Genomic DNA, 21597 nt, shown 5'->3' on the forward strand with positions numbered 1-21597 from the left:
CTGAGCAGCTGTATTTTGATGTAATGGAGGGGTTGGGCGACACAGTCCGCCTACACGAGCTTTGTGTTGATGTTCAAAAGAGAAAAAGCACTGATAGTCCGCGACCAGAGGAGCACAAGAGGACATCGCAGCGAACAGACAACGCCAGAAAAGGAGAGAAAGAGGGAGACGGAGTCAGACTGAGGGAAGACGGCGTTTTGTGGGATTTCAAGGGAGCCGAGAGCTGGACTGAATCATGGCCATCACGACGGCTTGCACTGGCTTTACAGTACTGCAGCCAATCAGTGAGATTATTAATCTACCGCTGGACCAGGTAACTGTCACTTTAACATACATTGATGCTGCGCGTTTCTCGCTAGCTGATCTGGAATCGTTTGCTATAAATACAGCACACATCATCTCTGGCATCGACTGCGTGATATAAGCGTTTTATTATGAGCTCAGTGTATCACATTACATCCTCCTGTTTGTCATTATATATTACACAACGGCAGTTTTTCCTTTCCTGCCTGTGTTTTTGCTAAACATTGGCTGATGACAAGTGAACCATGGCTGTGTCGTAAAACATAGCGTGTTGACTGGCTAGTTTTGAGAAACACGCGCCCACGATGCACGAAAACGCAGGCTCGTGACTCTGACGTCCCAAATGCTGTCTATGTAGTTAGCTCAGGTTTTAAAACACAGCCGTGGTCACGATTATACTTGATTTAAAGAGACGGTTATTGTAAAAGACGAGTGGATTAACAGGTTTGTAAGAGTTAAACGGTTATTAATAATGAAAGAAAACGAGGCTTTACAGAGCTTATTTGTTTCATTTTACACAATGTTGCATTATACGTCATTTTGTCGTCACTTGTTGTGTTGACTAGATTTTTAAAGATTTAAAAATTTTAATATTTAAAAAAAATTATACAAAACTATTATTATTATGATTATTATTATTAGTAACAGCAACAATAATAATAGCTAAAAATAAACTATTATTTTATGCTAATCGTATTGCATATATGGAACCAAAAGTTTTGTTTTCATCTTAAAACAAATGTGGCTTCATACTTGGAGTTTTTTGACGTCCTACGTGCCTACCGACAGTTTTGTGACGTCACACATATAGAAACTGATGCTTTACCACATCTGAACTACTACCTGCAACTGCATGTAATATTTATTGTAATCTAAATAAACAAGCAGATTAAGAACAAGTACCTTTAATCACAGATGGCTCATGGGTTGATATCTTCATTTATTTAGATTGGGTGAATGAATTAATAATGCCTTGGGATATATTAAAATTCCTTTCTTTCACGCTCTTTCCAACAAGTAATATGATTGCATTGTTTTATCCTTGCTGAACATTGCTGCTGTATTATGCTTGGGGATGCATTAAAGGTCCAGTGTGTAAATTTTAGTGGCATCTAGTGGTGAGGTTGCAAATTGCAACCAATGGCTCAGTCCACTGCTCACCCCTCGCTTTTAAAACACATAGAGAAGCTATGGTAGCCCCCACTGGACAAACATGTCATCTTCGGAGACAACTTAGTAAAAAAAAGGTGTCCGTTAAGGGCTTCTGTAGAAACATGGTGGCACAAAATGGCGACTTCCATGTAAGGGGACCCTCGGTATGTAGAAAAAAAGTCTCATTCTAAGGTAATAAAACCATTACGGTTCATTATGAAAGGTCTTTATACACCCCTGATAATATAGTTTTGTATATTATTTTGCATTTCTGTCAAGAGATCCTTCTAAAAATTACACACTGCACCTTTAAAATTTGATTTCTTGTTGCAGTTAAAAATCTGCCTGCCATGCAAAAAAGTTTTTTTTCACGAACAGTAGGAGTCAATGTTATGCATTGCATCTTAAAAATGTATATGCAGAGCCAATTTTGTCAATGTGGTGTAAGAGGTATTTTAACCTACAAAAAAGTAGTTCACATCTCTGGTCGTGCAAGATTTTTTTCATCCTTCCTGGATCATGCTGCTTCATTACAATCTCTTTATAAACACATGAATGAAGTTTGATGAGGTGTATAGATAACGCATCTTTACAGTTGCCCTGTACCCATGCATACTGTACCCGTATTGTCTTTTTAAACTTCTCTGACCTCTTTTGCTGCGGCGCGTGTGGAATGTGGCTAAAATGCAGTCGCTCTGGTGTGTGAACATTCTTGTCTCTATTTGTATTTTCTCCAAATTGTTACAAATATTTAAGTGCATGTCAGACTTTGAAGTGTACATACATTAATGGAAGCATCCCTCTAAACATTAATCTGTAGTAGCCTTCTCATCAGGATAAATCAAGAATGCAAACAATGTGGTTTATGGTCTGTAAATCTATTTGGTTATATCCATAGTGCCATGTGCTGGCATGAATCTCAGTCAGACTTTGTTGAATGAGATTTTTGGCAGATAGCACAATGATTCCATTCAGGAGATCATTTTAATGTGACAGAAATCAATAATATAACCCATCATGAAATGAGCTGTCAGGATTACAACTTCCTGAGCCTCGGCCAGCCGGGAGATTGCATAACATTTGGATTGCTAGACTGGTTCCAGTTTATCTGCAAAGGAAGATGAGAAGTGTTTAATTTGAGACTGGGATGTTAAAATAACCATGTCACTGAGGGCACTTAGATAACCAATTTGCATATGAGCCTTAGGGCATTTGTATATTGCTCCACGGTTTACTGGCTTGTGTTAATTAAATAGCTAAATAAATAAATTGAATAACAAAGCAACAACCAATAATGCGAGTCTGGGGCAGTTTATCTCTTTTTTGATCCAACCAGTGTGTGGGTGTGTCCTTGAAAACACTAAATTAGTTTAATTTAAAAATAATAGGATATTAGTATTGAATTGTAGTAAAATACATGATGACTAATGCCTTGTCCTTCACACAGTGGCAAGGCTCACTTCACTTTCTGAAATTCTGGTTGACCTAATGACCTTCAGAGCTGGATGGATCCTAGTTTAAGGAAGACTTAAAATAGACCACAGTCCTTAAAGTTATGTCACTAGTACACACTAGAGCTTATAATATTTCATAATATTTCATATCAAAGCTCTTAATTCACTGAATGAAATCGTATTCAGTGGCATGTTATCAGGAAGCACACAGGTCTCTTGTCTCCTACCCCAGTGAGCCCAGCAGATGCACAAGACGTAGCCATGATTTCTCAGAGGAGGATTCTCTCTCTCTCTCTCTCTCTCTCTTTTAATAGTAGTCTCTTGACACCAGTTGCCTCTGGTGGAGTCTTGCTTATGGAAGTGTTGAACTGCTCTTTTTGTATTATTTTCTGTTGATGTGCTGAAGTACATTTTGGTCATAATGGACCTTGACTTTCTCTACAAATCATTTTTAATGCAACATTTACCCTGTCTCTATTTGGCACATGTTTGGACTTTTGTGGACCTGACAAAGACTGTGTTGGAAAGCTTAGGGGGTTGTGCACACCAAGGCTTTTACGCCTGCGGCAGGCATATGTTTTCAATTGTTTCCATTGGAAGCTTGCCATTTTTCAACAAAGGGAGCAGCTAACGTTTTTTTTCCACGCTGAAAGTCCGAGTTTGACGTTTTTTCGCGCTCAGCGCTGGGCGCCGAGAGTTGAAAAAAATTCAACTTCGTGTGAAAAGCTCAGCTCGTCAATGTCAGTTCCCACACGGCCATCCAATCACAGTAGAGGAGGGGCGGGACAAATATCACAACAGGCAACCGCGCATCATACAACGACTGATAAACAAAGCAGAAGTATTACAGCAACCAAAGTGCTCAGTTGAAACAACAACTGGCATTCGGCGTCCTCCAGGCGTTTTCTGCCGCGCTTAAAAGCTTTCACCCCCTTAGGCAGCTGCCTCGACTTTGCTCTGGACAGCCTTTATAGGCAGGGATACACTCACCTAAAGGATTATTAGGAACACCATACTAATACTGTGTTTGAACCCCTTTCGCCTTCAGAACTGCCTTAATTCTATGTGGCATTGATTCAACAAGGTGTTAAAAGCATTCTTTAGAAATGTTGGCCCAAATTGATAGGATAGCATCTTGCAGTTGATGGAGATTTGTGAGATGCACATCCAGGACATGAAGGTCCCGTTCCACCACATCCCAAAGATGCTATATTGGGTTGAGATCTGGTGAATGTGGGGGCTATTTTAGTACAGTGAACTCATTGTCATGTTCAGAAAACCAATTTGAAATGATTTGAGCTTTGTGACATGGTGCATTATCCTGCTGGAAGTACTCATCAGAGGATGGGTACATGGTGGTCATAAAGGGATGGACATGGTCAGAAACAATGCTCAGGTAGGCCGTGGCATTTAAACGATGCCCTATTGGCACTAACGAGCCTAAAGTGTGCCAAGAAAACATCCACCACACCATTACATCCCTACCACCAGCCTGAACAATGGTAACAAGGCATGATGGATCCATGTTTTCATTCTGTTTACGCCAAATTCTGAGTGTCTCAACAGAAATCGAGAATCATCAGACCAGGCAACATTTTTCTTCAACTGTCCAATTTTGGTGAGCTTGTGCAAATTATAGCCTCTTTTTCCTATTTGTAGTGGAGATGAGTGGTACCCGGTGGGGTCTTCTGCTGTTGTAGCCCATCTGCCTCAAGGTTGTGCGTGTGGTGGCTTCACAAATGCTTTGCTGCATACCTCAGTTGTAACATGTGGTTATTTCAGTCAAAGTTGCTCTTCTATCAGCTTGAATCAGTCGATTCATTCTCCTCTGACCTTTAGCATCAACAAGGTATTTTCGCCCACAGGACTGCCGCATACTGGATGTTTTTCCCTTTTCACACCATTCTTTGTAAACCCTAGAAATGGTTGTTCGTGAAAATCCCAGTGACTGAGCAGATTGTGAAATACTCAGAGCGACCCATCTGGCACCAACAACTATGCCACGCTCAAATAATCAGTTTTTACATTTTTGCGCTATCTATCATCGTTCGCCAGACGTTCTACAACATCTGCTTTAGTTTGTGTTTATTAACCCTTTAGTTTCACATCACCACGCATACACCCCTTTGATTGCCACGCCCTCGGCCCCGCCCACCCGTCCAACCCTACCACCTTAACTAACAAATTTTCTGCTGGAAACCCTGCTGCGGGGTATTTTCAGCTAAAACTTCACATACGCACTCTGGGGACACCAAAGACTTATTTTACACTAAAAAAAATCTCATGATATGACCCCTTTAAATAACCTCACATTGACCCCTACAGGGACATAATCCAGCTTAAAAAGAACACGGATTAATAAATTATGTTTTGATCTCGCTCTATTGTATGTAGGTGCATGCCCATCTGATTCATCAAGGCCCCAGAGTGCAGACTAATTTTTAAGAAAGTCCTTGTAGAGTTTAAAGTGTCAGCTCTAACCAGAGGGAGTGAACGAGCACCTTAGTTTTTCTCTATTGTAATTGTTTTAAGTAGACTTGTTTATACAAGAAGGTGCTTCTGTAGGACTGGGTATATTACCATGCGGCAGTTCTTCGGTAATTTACTTTGATTTTTATACAGTTGAGGACTCAATAAAAAGGCAGAAGTGCTGGTTGCTCCATCACCCCTGCTGGTAAAGCTAATGGGTTGTTGAAAGAAGTTGCTCGTGACTGTGGCAGGTGCATGTACTGTAGCAGCAGATCTACACAGTGAAAGCTGACACTAACAGACCGTCCTGAAGTGATTTTCCATCCTTTCAGACGTAAGCAAAATCTTTCGTTTTCTCCCAGATGATGCCTGTTGCCCAGGTGTGATGTTTTTTACACATGCGCCATGACTCAAAATGAAAAGGAAATTGATCACATTTCAGCATCTATACTTCCCACATTACTTATTGTCAGTCTCATTTCCAGCCACCGTGGCTCTGTGGTAGTGATGTATCCTAGCAACCGGAACGTTTTGAGGCTCATTGTGAGTCATTACAGTCGGATCGTCGGTATGCCCTCGCTAGATCTGTCCTAGCACTTCCTGGAAAAAATAGCCTACTGCTTTGAAAACATTTCACTTTTTAGTTGCAAGCTCATTAATAGATAGTAAGGCTGGTGGAAGTCCAACAGAAGGGAGTTTGCTGACTGTAAGAAGAAAGTGTTGCATGGAGAACTGTTTTTGATTCAGCTTGCCGTTGCATTGTAAAACTGATGCACTTTTTCCTAGTTGTATCTTGAAATTACAGGGCGCATTAAAGGAAACTGGTAAATGGAGGCATTAGTGGTCATCAGTTAAAAAGGAAGTGCAGAGATCAGAGAGAGAGAGAGAAAGGGAGACTAAAGTGTAATTTATAGTCGTGCGTAAGTTCTACGCTGTAGGCTATGCATAGGCTGTAAGTAGCTCTGCACGCACCTCACCAAAAATTTAACAGGGCGTATATTCTACGCGTACCGCAAGCGCTGTGATTGGGCCACTAGAACCCCTCCCATCAGGTCAAAAATCTCTGCGTTGCATTCCTTCGTAGGCATTTCACAACTTTTCATTTTCTGTCAGTCTTAGAACACGATGTAACTACAGAAGAGTTAAGTTTTAAATAGGAAAAATATACTCTTTGGTTACTTTTTAGCGTGATGCTAATGGTCTAATCAGATTCAATGGATTGTGCTAAGCTATGCTAAAGTGGTAGCGCCAGACCCTGGATCCCTGGATTCCAAAACTGTAAAATTAAATGTTTAACTCTAGGGGTGATGGAAAATCAGCATATTTTCAAAAAAAGTGGAGTGTCCCTTTAAGAGTCTGATAAAAATTCTCATTTACAAAAAAACTTAGAGCGTTTTGCATCTGAGCTCTTCAATTCTTTCTCATTTCATTAGTAGCGTCTTATTTTAACCCTTTGTTGTGATTGGCTTCCAAAATAAAGAGTTGCAATCGACAGGGAGTCTGTGAAAAATGTTGGCACTTGTTTTTAAATTATCACATCACTCCATTTGGGTGACAGACCCACGGGCAAGCAGACTTTAGTTACTTCTATCTTTTTGGCTAGACTGGTGTATTGTATAAAGCAGGATAAATGGCAGCTGTTTGTCATGCAGGGAAGGTTTGAATGGTGAGCTATTTATAGCAAACCAAGGAAGCTGTGTTGGATCGACATGAAGAGATGTAGCAGGAAGCTGCTGCCTGTGACAGAAGCTTTTTGTGTTGGACAGTGTAGTTTATATATATATTCACACACTCACCTAAAGGATTATTAGGAGCACCCTACTAATACTGTGTTTGACCCCCTTTCGCCTTCAGAACTGTCTCAATTGGCATCTACGTGGCATTGATTCAACAAGGTGCTGAAAGCATTCTTCAGAAATGTTGGCCCATATTGATAGGATAGCATCTTGCAGTTGATGGAGATTTGTGGGATGCACATCCAGGGCACGAAGCTCCCGTTCCACCACATCCCAAAGATGCTCTATGGGGGCCATTTTAGTACAGTGAACTCATTGTCATGTTCAAGAAACCAATTTGAAATGATTCGAGCTTTGTGACATGGTGCATTATCCTGCTGGAAGTAGCCATCAGAGGATGGAAATCGAAATCGAGACTCATCAGACCAGGCAACATTTTCCAGTCTTCAACTGTCCAATTTTGGTGAGCTTGTGCAAATTGTAGCTTCTTTTTCCTATTTGTAGTGGAGATGAGTGGTACCTGGTGGGGTCTTCTGTTGTTGTAGTCCATCCGCCTCAAGGTTGTGCGTGTTGTGGCTTCACAAATGCTTTGCTGCATACCTTGGTTGTTACGAGTGGTTATTGCAGTCAAAGTTTGTTTTTCTATCAGCTTATTCTTTTCTGACCTCTAGCATCAACAAGGCATTTTCGCCCACAGGACTGCCGCATACTGGATGTTTATCCCTTTTCACACCATTCTTTGTAAACCCTAGAAATGGTTGTGCGTGAAAATTCCAGTAACTGAGCAGATTGTGAAATACTCAGACCGGCTCGTCTGGCACCACCAACCATGCCACGCTCAAAATTGCTTAAATCACCTTTCTTTTCCATTCTGACATTCAGTTTGGAGGACCACACCCCTAAATGCATTGAAGCAACTGTTATGTGATTGGTTGATTAGATAATTGCATTAATGAGAAGTATAGCATATATATAGCATATATATATATATACAAAAGTATATACAAAAGTCTTTGGCCACCACCAGCAGTTTGTTGTTTTTGCAAAGTTTTATTGTCCATCCATATTCATTTTCACTCTTTTTTTAATATACAAACAGAAAATACAGGAAATATGTACACAAAATTAAAAACAAAAAAATTTCTGAACTAAATGTCTTCTTGAGGCATCAGTCGTTATTTAGTGTGACCTCTCTTGGCACGATACCTCTTTTGTAAGCTTTTTTGAGGAGACTGAAGTCCTGAAGTCATTTGATTAAAATGAGAAATTAGGATTTAATTTCATTTAGGTTTAAAAGGTCCTGCAGCTGCCGGCTATTGCTCAAGTGGAATGGGAGTTTACCCTAAATACTTGACACTTCAGCTTATACATACACATTTCCTGTAATTTCTGGTTGTATTCTAATAAAAAGACTGAGAAATAATTATATATGATCACTATACAATTGCAAAAACTACAAATCTAATGGTAGCATGGTGGCCTAAGACTTGTACTTAGACACAGTACTGTATATATAAATGTATATGTGTGTGTGTGTGTTTGAAATTATATATGTGTATGAAACTAAACTATATAATAATAAAACTAAACTATGCCAGAATGAGGAACCGGACTACAGGTTACATGGTTGAATAGTTTGCTTACGCAATGCAGTCAATGCTACGGATGTGGATACAGATATTTTTTTAAACACTTCTTTTAATGCTAGGTTAATCTTATCTTTGTTAATTGTTTGCTTGTGCCTGAAACAACAGCCTATTACATTTCCAAGCGATTGATTTTAGTGATGTTGGACAATAAAATGGCTAAATTATCCCATACACTGAAGGAGCGGTGCCATGCAATCCGTGTTTATAAACCAAAATATCATTAAGACCTCGGGTGATTTCTTTTGATCAGTAAAAATATCTATACTACCCAGAAAACACACCTTGTGGTGTGAGGTTTTGATAAGAGCAAGCATCACGTAATTTTGTGTAAAGCTATTTCATTTTACTGCTCTGAATCATTGATGCAGTGATGTTGTAAAGATGGAGACATGTGGGCCTTGGGTTCAAACACTGTCCTCTATGTTTAGCATGGAGAAAATGCATGAAAGTTTTGTTGTATGATGTTATTCATGTTAAATTCATGTCTCATGAACTAACATAGAGATCATTCATTGGTAACAATCTGCTTTTTAGGGCTTTCCCTAGTGTTTTTTTATTAAGGGTTACTTGACTGACAGCACAGTAAAGTTAGCCTGTAAGTTGATTTTAATACAGGGCTGAATAAGGGTGAAAAAACTCCCTGTTGGCAGTTGGGTCAAGTAAAGCTTCGGAGAAAGTGTGGCTTATCTTAAGCACTCCTTCTGCAGTCAGCAGAGTAGCTCCTTATCTTTGCCTGCAGGTAAAGTTGTATGCGGACTTGCTAGTGCTTATTTCAGAGACGGATTGCCAAGTGAATCAGTAATGCAAGGGATGTGGGGGGGTGTGCTGGCAGGATGTTAGACGTGCAGCCGAGCTGGCGGTGTGTCACACAGTTGTGAAATGAAGATTCCCATGGGAAACTACAGGTGCCGCATGCAGGTTCAGCAGGCCCGACTTGACGGCCTTGTTTCTTTCTTCCAACAAGCAGATTTCTGCTTAATGCTTATCTTAAAGACAAAAATTCCTTGTTGCACTTTTTAAGTTTAAGCAACTTGAATTTACAATTTATTTAAAGCCGTTCTATGCAGTTTCGGCGTTTTTGTCAAACAGTGACCCCTAGAGTCACTGGAGAATACTTGCAACTGTCGTAATTTCCCACTCTAGTACTCCGAAGATAATGACCAGGCAATATTTCACAATTTCATACAAATATTAGGCTACTGCATAGTCTACTAAACTACAGATGATGGTAATAGGATAAGAAGTTTATTCCAAGTGTAGAGTGCATATAATAATAAAGTACCGCGTTTGCTGGCTTATAACGTTTTTACATGATTGCAGCTAAATCACAAGTAAACATTACAAAATTCCATGACAAATTAATTTGTGTACGTTGCATTATTTCATAACGTTCGTTATAATGTCATGTCACTATACATGATTATTGCTATTTATCATAATAGTTTGCAAATTGTGCATGTTTACACTATTTACAACCTCTAGGCTTATTTATGTCCTGATAATTATGTGAGATATTGACAACTGTTGTCATGATAATCGCATGACATACTACAAGCAAGCGCAACAACATACAACATAGACCGCAAACAAGTTTACAAATGAGAGATTTACTTACTAGTCCATCAACAAGATCGCCAGATCAGCATCCCATCCAGTGCTGTCTTTTAGCTCACGCCAACGAGTAAAAACCTGACTGAGTGGGACTCTTGTCCGGTTCCTAACGCGGTCAGATTTTCTTTTCCTACTCTCTTCCGAACGCGCTTTCTTAACTTTTAAATGGTTTAGCCTCACGTCTCAAAATTTGCGCGTGCAGTTGTTGTTATAGGCTTGATCGACTTCATGCAGCGCTGCAAGAACCGATAGCCGGATGACGTCAAAGTGCCGTCTCGGATCATTCTCGCGGTACTTTGACGTCATCCGGCGGTCGGTTCTTGCAGCGCCACACGAAGTCGAACAAGCCTAACGTGTGACGTCGTTGCCGTAAAGCAAGTCGTGATTCTTGCGAGATTTGTCAGGGGCGGTTCTCTCAAGCTTGCATTGCTGGTTTTGTTAACGGCGTCCTCCCCGAGCTTCAACAGGAGGATGATTCACCCTACTATGACTTTGTTTACAACTGAAATAAATTTGAAGCTGTTATATTAAGGTAAAATAACTGCATAGTGTGTCTTTAAACTTTCTTGACTAATATGGAGTTGCTATAAACTTTTAAAAATAAAATTGAAATAACTTAAGCTAATTCAACTTTATTTTTATAATTTATACAACTCATCACTAGTCAAGAAAGTTTTTACAGTTTGGTGACAAAGGGGTACTTGTATAGCTTGTTCAGGTACAGGAGGGGTACAGATAGCCACTAAGGATAAAACAACACCATTCATGTTATCCATAATGCTATGATTAAACTAGACGTTTCAAGCAATTTTGCACTTTGGTGCATTCAAGTTCAACTTTGATGAACTCTGAACTGTGAATATGTGTGACCAATAGATAATCTGTTTATTATAGTAGGATCTATTCTGGTCGGGGAAAAAGTAAAAATAACAGTATCGCACAAAACTATTTTGTACAATAGAAGCAAAAGGAACAATATCAATGCCATATCGGTCTGAATAGATATTTTCAAGCTGAAAGTGTGAAGGCGACATAAGGTTTGTGAAGTCTTTAATTTTGTGTAAGGAACAGACTATTATTTAAAGTCACAATGAAACGGAAGTAGCCGTTGTCTTATTTTTCCATTGTGATGTATATGTGAGTCGATCGATAATTGATTGGATCATTGGAAGTTGGGTCATGTTGCTATTTGCTAATTGCTGCAATCTTTTCCCGGGCCGCCCACTCGGCACACTGTAACAAATATGCAGCATGAAGTTAAAACAACTTGGTTTTGTAAGTCAATTCAACCTACTTTAAGTTTTGGCTTAGTTAAAATAGTTTAACTTAATTTTTTAAGTTAAAGTTTGATAAAAATATATATTGTTTTGACAAAAAGCTGCGTTTAGCAGTGTATTCATGAATATCAGCTGACGTCACTCACATCTCAAACTTGTCTTCTGCCATTTTGGGTACCTGAAGTGGTCGCAAAAGAACTATAAGCTATGCCTTCAATATGTTGTGGGCATCAACATCGCTATTTTTACAACACTAAGAACGCTCGACACAACATGAAACTTTGCTCGAAGTATCACCTGTGTCTCTACACGTGAACTCCAGCATTGAGAACATTGTTTGTGTACACAGAGTTTACTTAAAAGAAGGTTTTGAACAACTTACTTTGGTTGTTTTGGCGTTCGCTCGCCGCCATCTTGCCAGTCAAGATTTATCGATCTCTGAATGCGACATTAGGAGGGAGGAGAGTAAAGATGGATAGCTCCTAAAGCATAGTAACATATAAATGCACGGATAATTCGTTGTTTTGTCGCAAGTGAAAACAATATTAACCTTCTAGTTAAAAAAGAGCCTCATATGTGATTCATTCCTTTGCATTCGCAAATTCGATTCTTTATGTCTGGCAAAGGCGACGAGCGAACACCATAAAGTCAGTTGTTCTAAACCCTTTTTTTTTTTTTAGTAAACTTTGTGTACACAAACAATGTTCTCAATGCTTGCGTTCATGTGTAGAGATCCAGGTTATACTTCGAGCAAAGTTTCATGTTGTGTCGTGCCTTCTTAGTGTTATAAAAATAGTGGTAGTTCGGTAGCAGCGGACAGCTGGTGGAAGAACGCATCAGGGATCGAGTAGGCATCACACCCAAACCAAGATATTTTTTTAAGTAGCGTTTCTTTTCATGACAGTCGAGGTGAGAAATGTTGTCTTTTGTAGCCATTTCCCGTATCCGTAAAAATCATAGACAGTAAAAGATAAGAAATCCGTAAATCGTAGCAAGCTAGCCAAAGCTTGTCAGTAGCCTACTGGTACTCGGTAGGCACTCAAGATGGCGGCAGGCAACTGAATGACGTAAAAGGTCACATGACTGATATTCATGAATACCCAGTGACCGGAGGTAAAGAGAGGTTATTTGCATTTTTGATTAAAGATTATGGGGGCACATTCATTTCTTTTAAATAATGTAGCTCATAGATAAATCGTTTGTAAAAAATATCGCAATTCATAAAAAAAATCTTTCCATCAATTACAGCTTGTAGCTGATTATAAAGTTTGAATGTGCAGATAGACACCATCTTGATCTTGTGCAGAGATCTCTGTTAATCCTGTTACCCGGCATCTATAAAGCACAATACAATCAGTGTCGCATAAACTGTCAAATAAGTTTACCATCCCTCTTTTGCTTGTACAGGACACTGGTCTCAGCTCAAAGCTGAATAGCCTCCCATTGGTGAAGTTTTGCTCTGTTGAGCAGTTGGTTGCTCAGATACTTGCGAGGATCTTGTTTTGCTCACAAGCGGGGCGTTGATGTGGAGTCAAATGAAACAAGTATTGTTTACCCCCGGTTTGTTAATGGAGCAGCGGCAAGTATACTTGGTGTGCAGCATCTAGTCAGTTATAATAATGTGAAGCATCAGTAAAATAAAGACATTTGTTTAATACTGTGGCTGTCTTGGGTATTAAAAATCACGAATCATAAGAGAAAACACTTGGAATAACTAAATTTGTTTGGCCATATATCCTGGGTTTTTCTTATTTCTCACATTCTCTTATTCATTCTGTCAATGAACCAACCAAGTTCCAATGATTTGCAAATTGGTTGCAGGTGGTATCAGAGAGAGGGACATTTGTGGGAGACAGGAATTGAAGAAAACATTAGATTCGGTTGTGCCTTGTTGCATTCGAAGGCAGCATTTATCAGCTTCCCAACGTAGCCTAGCCAGTTTGTATGAACATGAGAATCTACCCCAGTGCACCTTAAAGGGGACATATCATGAAAATCTGACTTTTTCCACGTTTAAGTGCTATAATTGGGTCCCCAGTGCTTCTATAACCATGAAAATGTGAAATCGATCAACCCAGTAACTTAATATTGGTAAACAATTCTCTGCAAGCATGTGAAAAAATAGATCATTGAAATTTGGCTCCCCTTGTGATGTCAGAAGGGGATAATACCGCCCCTTAATCTGTACTATCCACTCACGACACTGCCATTAAATGCAGAGATCAGCTCATTTGCATTTAAAAGGACACACGCAATGATAAAGATTTAACCTGTAGTCATTTCAACTTCAACAGTTCTTTACTGTAGTTAATAGTCAGAAAGGATTAGATTGTGTAACTACACATGTGAAGTGAATGTTGGTCTGTTTGTTTATTTACTGTATATTATCCTGTCTGTGAAATCCAGACTAAAGTCTCATGATGTAATTTTGAGATTAGGAGAATCAAAATTTGATTTCACTCATTGACGCAAATAGAGGCCCATCTCCCATTTCTCACATCTTTGCCAAGATTCCTTGTCACATTAACCATGTGACAATCATTGTGTCTAAAGTTATGTGTGTCTGTATTCCCTACAGTATAAATGTTTCCTTTCCCTTCCACAGAATTATTTTATTGGGTTCTGCCAAGTCATTCATGTGAATGGGAATCTGGCCATCCACTTTAAAACTATATCCATAGATGACAAGCTTTTTCTGCACACATTCCTGACATGACCCTTGAAAAATCAATACACCAAGGGCTTAATATATTAAACACTATTTAATATATTCATTCCAGACAGACATCTCATCTTTAGGCACCAGCTGGTATTAAAAACCTTCCCTGACACACAGTTCAATCGGGTTTAAGTGGTTGTTCAAATGGCAATGCTGATGTTGACCTTAAAGGGATAGTTCACCCAAAAATGAAAATTCTGTCATCATTTTCTCATCTTCATGTTGTTCTGTGTGCTTATAATCATTTATCAAAATATCTTCTTTTGTGTTCATCAAAAAAATAAATGTATACAGGTTTAGAACAACATGAGGATGAGAAAATGATGACAGAATTTTTGGGTGAACTATCCCTTTAAGGTTGTATGGCCTTGATTATCTGTTGAATTAAACATGCGTTTTATTTCTGCTGTATATTTGTCCATTCTGAGTATAGCTGTGCTATTAGTAGTTGTGTATATGATTTTCAACAACTGTTTGAGTGTAGTCGGGGATCCAGATTGTAAACATGGCTAACTTGAGGGTTTATTTTCCTTTCCACTTCTCAGAGATACTTGACCTTGCTTCACCTCATCTCCGCTGTATATTTGTTATTCCTGTAGTGTGTAAATGTTGATTCTACGAGACTTATAGTAATATTTATAGTAATGCTGCTTATATTTAAGTCAGGAAACTACACCTTAAAGGATACATATTATACAAATCTGACTTTGTCCATGTTTAAGTGCTATAATTTGGTCCCTAGTGCTTCTATCAACCTAAAAAATGTGAAAAAGATCAAACCAGTAACTTAGTTTTGATAAACCATTCTCTGCAAGCATGTGAAAAATAAGTCATTGAAATGTGGCTCCCCTTGTGATGTCAGAAGGGGATAATACTGCCTCTTAGTCTGCACTATCCAACCACGGCACTGCCATTTAGTGCAGAGATCAGCTCATTTGCATTTAAACGGACACACCCAAAATATGGCACAAATGGTCACACCTACAAAGTGGCAATTTTAACATGCTTTAATAAATTATATATGGTATTTTGAGCTAGAACGTCACATGTGTTCTCTGGAGACATCAAAGATTTATTTGACATCTTAAAACAGGCTTGTGAAATGTCCCATTTGATGAACACTGTAGATTTGTACTAAATTACCTATTTTAATAATAAAAAAAAAAAAAAATTAAATTGTTATTGCAAAGTTGAATGTCCTAAATATTTTTGAATATGTTGGTTTGTTGGGGACCTAAGGTCTTTTAGCTCAGCCAGGTCCCTACAAACTAGAAGAGGGAATGCATTGACATCACTTTTCCACGTGACCATGCCGGAACTCGTCCCCGTCGAGTGGCAAACCTTCTACAAAATGACTGGCTTTCATAGCGGCTGCGGCGCAAATACTAGTAAAACTGACTATTATCAGCTTAAATTGGATTTAGTTAAATTGGACTTGTTAGCATAGGTGGACAATACTTAGTTACATTAGTTACATTTTCAAAGCATCTGTGCTTTAATTAGGATGTTTGTTTTGGGAAAAACATTACTTCACTACATCCTAAAGCATAGAGTCATACTGTGTATTCTTTAATATTGCATATTAAAATTTATTTAATACCTAATTACTTTTAAATTGTGTACATTAACTTGAATAAAAGTATGTTAATGTACGTAAATATTAAAACATTGTAAATACAAAAACATTTTTGTATTCTTGCAATTGGCAAAGGTGGATTATAGCCACCACCTGGGCTGGAGTGTCTATTATTCAAGCTCTCAGCGGAAGAATGTACAGGTGTGAGGCGTTTGGAAAAATAGGTCCACAAGTTTACAACGAATGGTAAAACGCCTGTTGGAAAGCATCTTTTGCAGCGATTTTTGTGTGAGCATATCAGTGAACACCCCTGACCACTCGGTGAGTTTCACGTCTTTGTAAATGAAAGTTTAATGCATTTTAGGAAGGATTGTTCCAGTGCACCTATACACACATTCTAGAGGTGGGTATAGGTGGCTTTAAGTGTAAAATACCGAACTTGTCCTTTAATAAAATAGATTGAAAAATAAATATGGATGGACATTAAAGGAGCGGTGAATCAAAAACTCAATTTTAACTTGATAATTTGTTATATAAGGGGTCATCATACTTAAATGAACATCCTGCAAGTTTCAGAACTGAAAACGCCCATGCTACTGAAATATAACCGTTTTTGGCACCAAGCCAGCTAAACACTCCAGTCTAAAATTCGGAAATCTATGACGTCAAAGTAGAATTGAAACACCTCCCCATAACCAAAAGGACACGTCTACTTTTGTAGCCCCGCCCACAGCTTCGCATGACACACGTGTGTCTCAGTAAGTAAACATGTCTTTAAAGATTGACAAATTTAACCAAAATGAGTTTTTAAATACATTTTTTCTGAGAGACTTTTATTTTGACTCGGTGATCTGTTATGATACCATGGAAATGCATTTGCGGTTTTGGAAGAACCGCGTGGGAACAACACAGAAGCTAAATACTTCAATTCGGAGGCTTGGAACATAACATTAGCAATATGCTTGGATAAAGTTTGCTTTTGAAGAAGTTCCAGCTCGTGTGGGGAGTGTTTGTTAACGTTGTGTACACGGATTCATTTGTAAAGAAGTCGATGCTGGATTTGCAGAGAGACTGTGATTTAAAGCACCACTTATATTGGATCTGACAACAATGACACAACAGTATAATACACAGTAAGACATTTTACTTTATTTAAGTTACTGCATTTCACTATTGCTTAAGAGATCGCTTGATATGTCCTGTTGTAACATCCGTGTCTAAACACTTTTGTTTGACTGTTTTAATTTACTAAAAACATTAAACGATTAATAAAGGTACAACACTTAACAATACGACTGTAATTTAAAGGTAGAAATATACAAAGTTAGTTATAAGGAAGGATTTATCAGCCGCAGTTTAGATTCTGATGCCCGTTTACTGTGTTGTATACGGTAATTTAGGCGAGTTCCGTTTGAAAGGTCAAACACTCAACAAAGCTTATTTTTTATCATATAACTGTGGTATGTAACATTACGTGAATGTAAAAGCAACCTCACAAGCACAATAGAAATATACAAAGTTATTGATAAGGATTTATCAGCCGCAGTTTAGATTCTGATGCACGCTTACTGTGTTTTATACGGTAATTTAGTCACGTTGAGTTTTGTTTCTACTTTAATATACGTATTGTCATTTATGTGTATCATCTTTAGCACCCAGAATCTTTTGTGGCTCAAACATATTTGTGTTCGGCCGCTATTTTTATCACATTAATGTTTTTAAAACATTTCCCCACATGTAATGACGGGGAATGAAGCTGTCCAATCATAGCAGTGGGTGTTTACGTTCAGGTCTTCAATGCGGCCCGCCCCTTCAAACGAACCATTTCTCCATATAGCCACTAATCAATGTTACAAAATAGCCTATTACTTATTGCTTTTGATGTTTTTGAATGTAAAAACCATGCGAACATCATAAGTAGACATCAGACAACAGTATAAAACAATAAAATCAACAAATTCACCGCCCCTTTAAAACTTCTAAAACAACAAGTCTGGTGATGGGGTGCCTAAGACTTTTGCACAGTACTGTATATATTGCATGTTTGCCGAGCTCTTTCCATTTAGAATACACAACCACTAATGGTGCGTCATTTAAAAAACCTAATACAAGTTGGTTTAGTTTTCACTGAAGTACTGTATTTACACAGCACACAGTGACCAGACTCTAATATTGACCTTTAATTAGGCTGTCCTCTCTGTTCCCATATGTAGCTATTCTCGTATATTTTTCTCTCAGATGAGAAGGCAGAAGGTGCCTTCGGAAAGTGAGCCAGATGGCTGGCTGCGAGGAGGAGACAGTTTAGAGCCACAGGGGGACAAAAATCTGTCATCAGTCTCTCTTTATATGTCTCTATGCCCATACCACAGACTAATGCTATTCAGACTAGTGGTTAAATGGGAAATGTTGAAACGATGAGTGAGTGTTTCTGTAACCATCTTTGACTTTAATTGTATTTGATATTGGGTTTCTGTAGAAATGATGAATGGTGGTTGCAAGAGTGAGTGAAATGCAGTTGCTAACCCTAAGAATAAACAATGACAAGTGGCATTGTATGGTTTTTAGTAATTATATGTCACATAAAAGGTTCTTTGCTGTTGCCTGGGGTGCATCAGTGCATTAACTACCAACGCAAGGCACCTGCACGCAACCCTATCACCAACTTCAAAAGCAGTTTGAGTGATTGGATATGTTTAAAGGGGACATTTTACAATAATTTTTACAAGAATTTGGTGTCCCCAGAGCATGTGTGTGAAGTTTTAGCTCAAAATACTATATAGATAATTTATTATAGCATGTTAAAATTGCCACTTTGTAGGTATAAGCAAAAGGGTGCTGTTTTGGGTGTGTCCTTTTATATGCAAATGAGTTTATCTTTGCACTAAATGTCAGTGCTGTGGTTGGATAGTGCAGATTAAGGGGAGGTATGATCCCCTTCTGACATCACAAGGGGAGCCTAATTTCAATGACCTATTTTTTCACATGCTTGCAGAGAATTGTTTACCAAAACTAAGTTACTGGGTTGATCTTTTCACATTTTCTAGGTCGAAAGAAGCATACTGGATGTTTTTCCCTTTTTAACACCATTCTTTGTAAACCCTAGAAATGATTGTGCGTGAAAATCCCAGTAACTGAGCAGATTGTGAAATACTCAGACCGACCCGTCTGGCACCAACAACCATGCCACGCTCAAAATTGCTTAAATCACCTTTCTTTCCCGTTCTGACATTCAGTTTGGAGTTCAGGAGATTATCTTGACCAGACCACACCCCTAAATGTATTGAAACAACTGCAATCTGATTGGTTGATTAGATAATTGCATTAATGTGAAATTGAACAGGTGTTCCTAATAATCCTTTAGGTGAGTGTATACCTGTAATGCACTCTAAGTTGCCTTTGATAAGAGCATCTACCAAATGCATACAAGTCACAAGTTGGTCATAATTTTCAGTTCACGTGAATTTGAACTTGCTCAGCCAGATTTTTCAATAGCAGAGTTGTATTACAAGTGTAGAAGATGAAACGTTACGCTAATGGCGCTATAATGTTTATTTAGTGCAGTCCTTATAGCATTAAGAACCACATTCCAGTGCATTTTGGAAAGCACCAACAGAAGAATTTAAAGTGATTTCCTTGCATTTCAGCCTCAGCTTGTTCTTCTCACCAGATTAGATTTTTTTTTGTTCATTTCACCTGTACCTGTTTATCTAACTAACAGTTGTAAAACTAGCTGAAGCCTGTTTGGTTTTCAAACTGTGTCAGTCTTATAGCAATGGTAGGTTGTGTTTAATTGAGGTTTAATGTCTCAGATTAATTGTCTGTAATTCTGTGGTGCACTTTAAGGGCTTTACAGCAGGGGTGTCAAACTCAATCCCAGCATTCCAGTTGTTCTCAAAGGGCCGTTTTTATCTGTAAGGCTATATTATTACACTGCATGTTTACTGTACCTCTGCAAATGATTACTACTGGTTTTGGTAATAGCATGACTTAATACCTAGCTTTGAAAGTAGAAGCTTAGGACAAATAATGACACCGTGTATTCAAGTGTACAACTATTGTTGTATGGAAGCACATGCTCAGATTTCTGTGTGATCCCTTTATTGCCCATGCAGGTTATAAAAATCAGATGCAAAACCTGTAAATACGGTGGATTATTTAGGCCAAATTTTTCTAAACATTTTTTCTAAATTGGCTAAGCATACTTAAAGGGAAAATTTGTAATTACCCCTGATTTACTCACCCTCAAGCCATCCGAGATGCATATGTCCATCATCGTTTAGACCAGTGTTTCAAAACCATGGTCCTCGGGCACCCCCTCCCAGAAAGGGGTGGCCGAGGCTCTTTTAAAATCAATGCTCTGTCGATATCTTTTAGAACAGACTCAATGTCAGAATCCATTCTGAACTCTACAGCGGCAGCCATTCAACACACGCGCTCTTTGGTGACGTGGTTCATTACGTTACTGTTGATTATCTGTCCATCATCGTATAAAGCCCGCCCTGACAATTTGATTGGTTCGACCAGCATTTGTCCTAGCATAGTAGCTCCTCAACGCAGAAACCCCAGACCCATCTGCCCATTTACAAAATCTTGTGGGCGGGGCTAAGATCGGCTGGCACCCAGGCTACAAAGTCATGACTGTTTAAAACACACTTGACATCACATTCATGATTTTATGGTAAAAATTACACATTTTTTGCGTCAATCCACAAGCATTTAAACCATAAATAAAGCAGTGTCACTTTAATTGAGCGTGAGCAGCGCAGCAAAAATAGAACCGACGCCGAAACGATTGCAGCACTACTGCTACAGCGGTGCGAGCTCGCGCTGCTCATGCGTGTGGTGTGCATGCTTGTTAACATGTGCGCTGAAAAAAACACGCGCCGCTTACGCACTGCTCACACTTGCGGTGTGAAACCAGTGTGGACTGGAGCCACTCGCGTTTCTACTACTCTACGGCGTGCATATTTTGCGTCTATGTATTTTTTGCCTAATTAGAATGCTCTGGGTCTCTTAAGCTAGTACAGTAGTAACAGGGGTGGAGATTTTAAAAGCCCAAAAAGTGCATCCATCCTTTACAGATGTAACCTACACAGCTCCAGTGGATTAACTCTTTTACCGACAACGTTTTTTAAAAAAAGTTGCCAGTCAGCGCAAGCATTTTTTTACAAGTTTTCTTTTTATAGAACAAACAATATATCAAATGAAAGAACAGACACTCGCTTAAAAAAAAAAAAAAAAAAACTTTCATCCTACCTTGATTCTTATCAACTCTCAAATATGGGTAGGTTTATTCGAAAATACACCAAATTTTGAGCAAAAAGCTGCAATAATTCCATTTTTGTGAAGGACTTTTGATAGAGATCAGATGCAGAGCAATCCTCAAAACATACACAGAGTTCTTACCTTTCACGTGAGGCGTTACTTACGGGTTGTATAGGTTGTGGAAGAGGGACACCTGGTGGATAATAGCGTTATTGCGGAAAGCCGGAAATACTCATCAATGGCAGGGAAGCGTTTTCTCCTAATTGATGAGTTAACTCATCAAAGGCGGGGAAAGAGTAAATAAAGGCCTTCTTAAGGGGATCGCATACCGTCCGCGCAGCTCAGCACAGCGCCGCGCCGTTCTAAAAAATCGAACACATTGTTTT

General features: G+C 38.8%; 1 protein-coding gene across 1 annotated transcript in view; it reads left to right on the forward strand.

Annotated features, from left to right (window-relative positions):
- Nucleotides 1-21597, forward strand: part of LOC141365357 (lysophospholipid acyltransferase 2-like) — a 71801-nt gene continuing 50204 nt past the window's right edge. Inside the window, exon 1 of the mRNA XM_073869637.1 lies at nucleotides 1-313. Within this exon, the coding sequence (XP_073725738.1) occupies nucleotides 236-313 (78 nt within the window). The 5' untranslated portion in view covers nucleotides 1-235. The remainder of the gene's footprint in view (nucleotides 314-21597) is intronic.

This window comes from Misgurnus anguillicaudatus, chromosome 7 (assembly GCF_027580225.2).
Source record: "Misgurnus anguillicaudatus chromosome 7, ASM2758022v2, whole genome shotgun sequence".
Classification (NCBI taxonomy): Eukaryota; Metazoa; Chordata; class Actinopteri; order Cypriniformes; family Cobitidae; genus Misgurnus; species Misgurnus anguillicaudatus.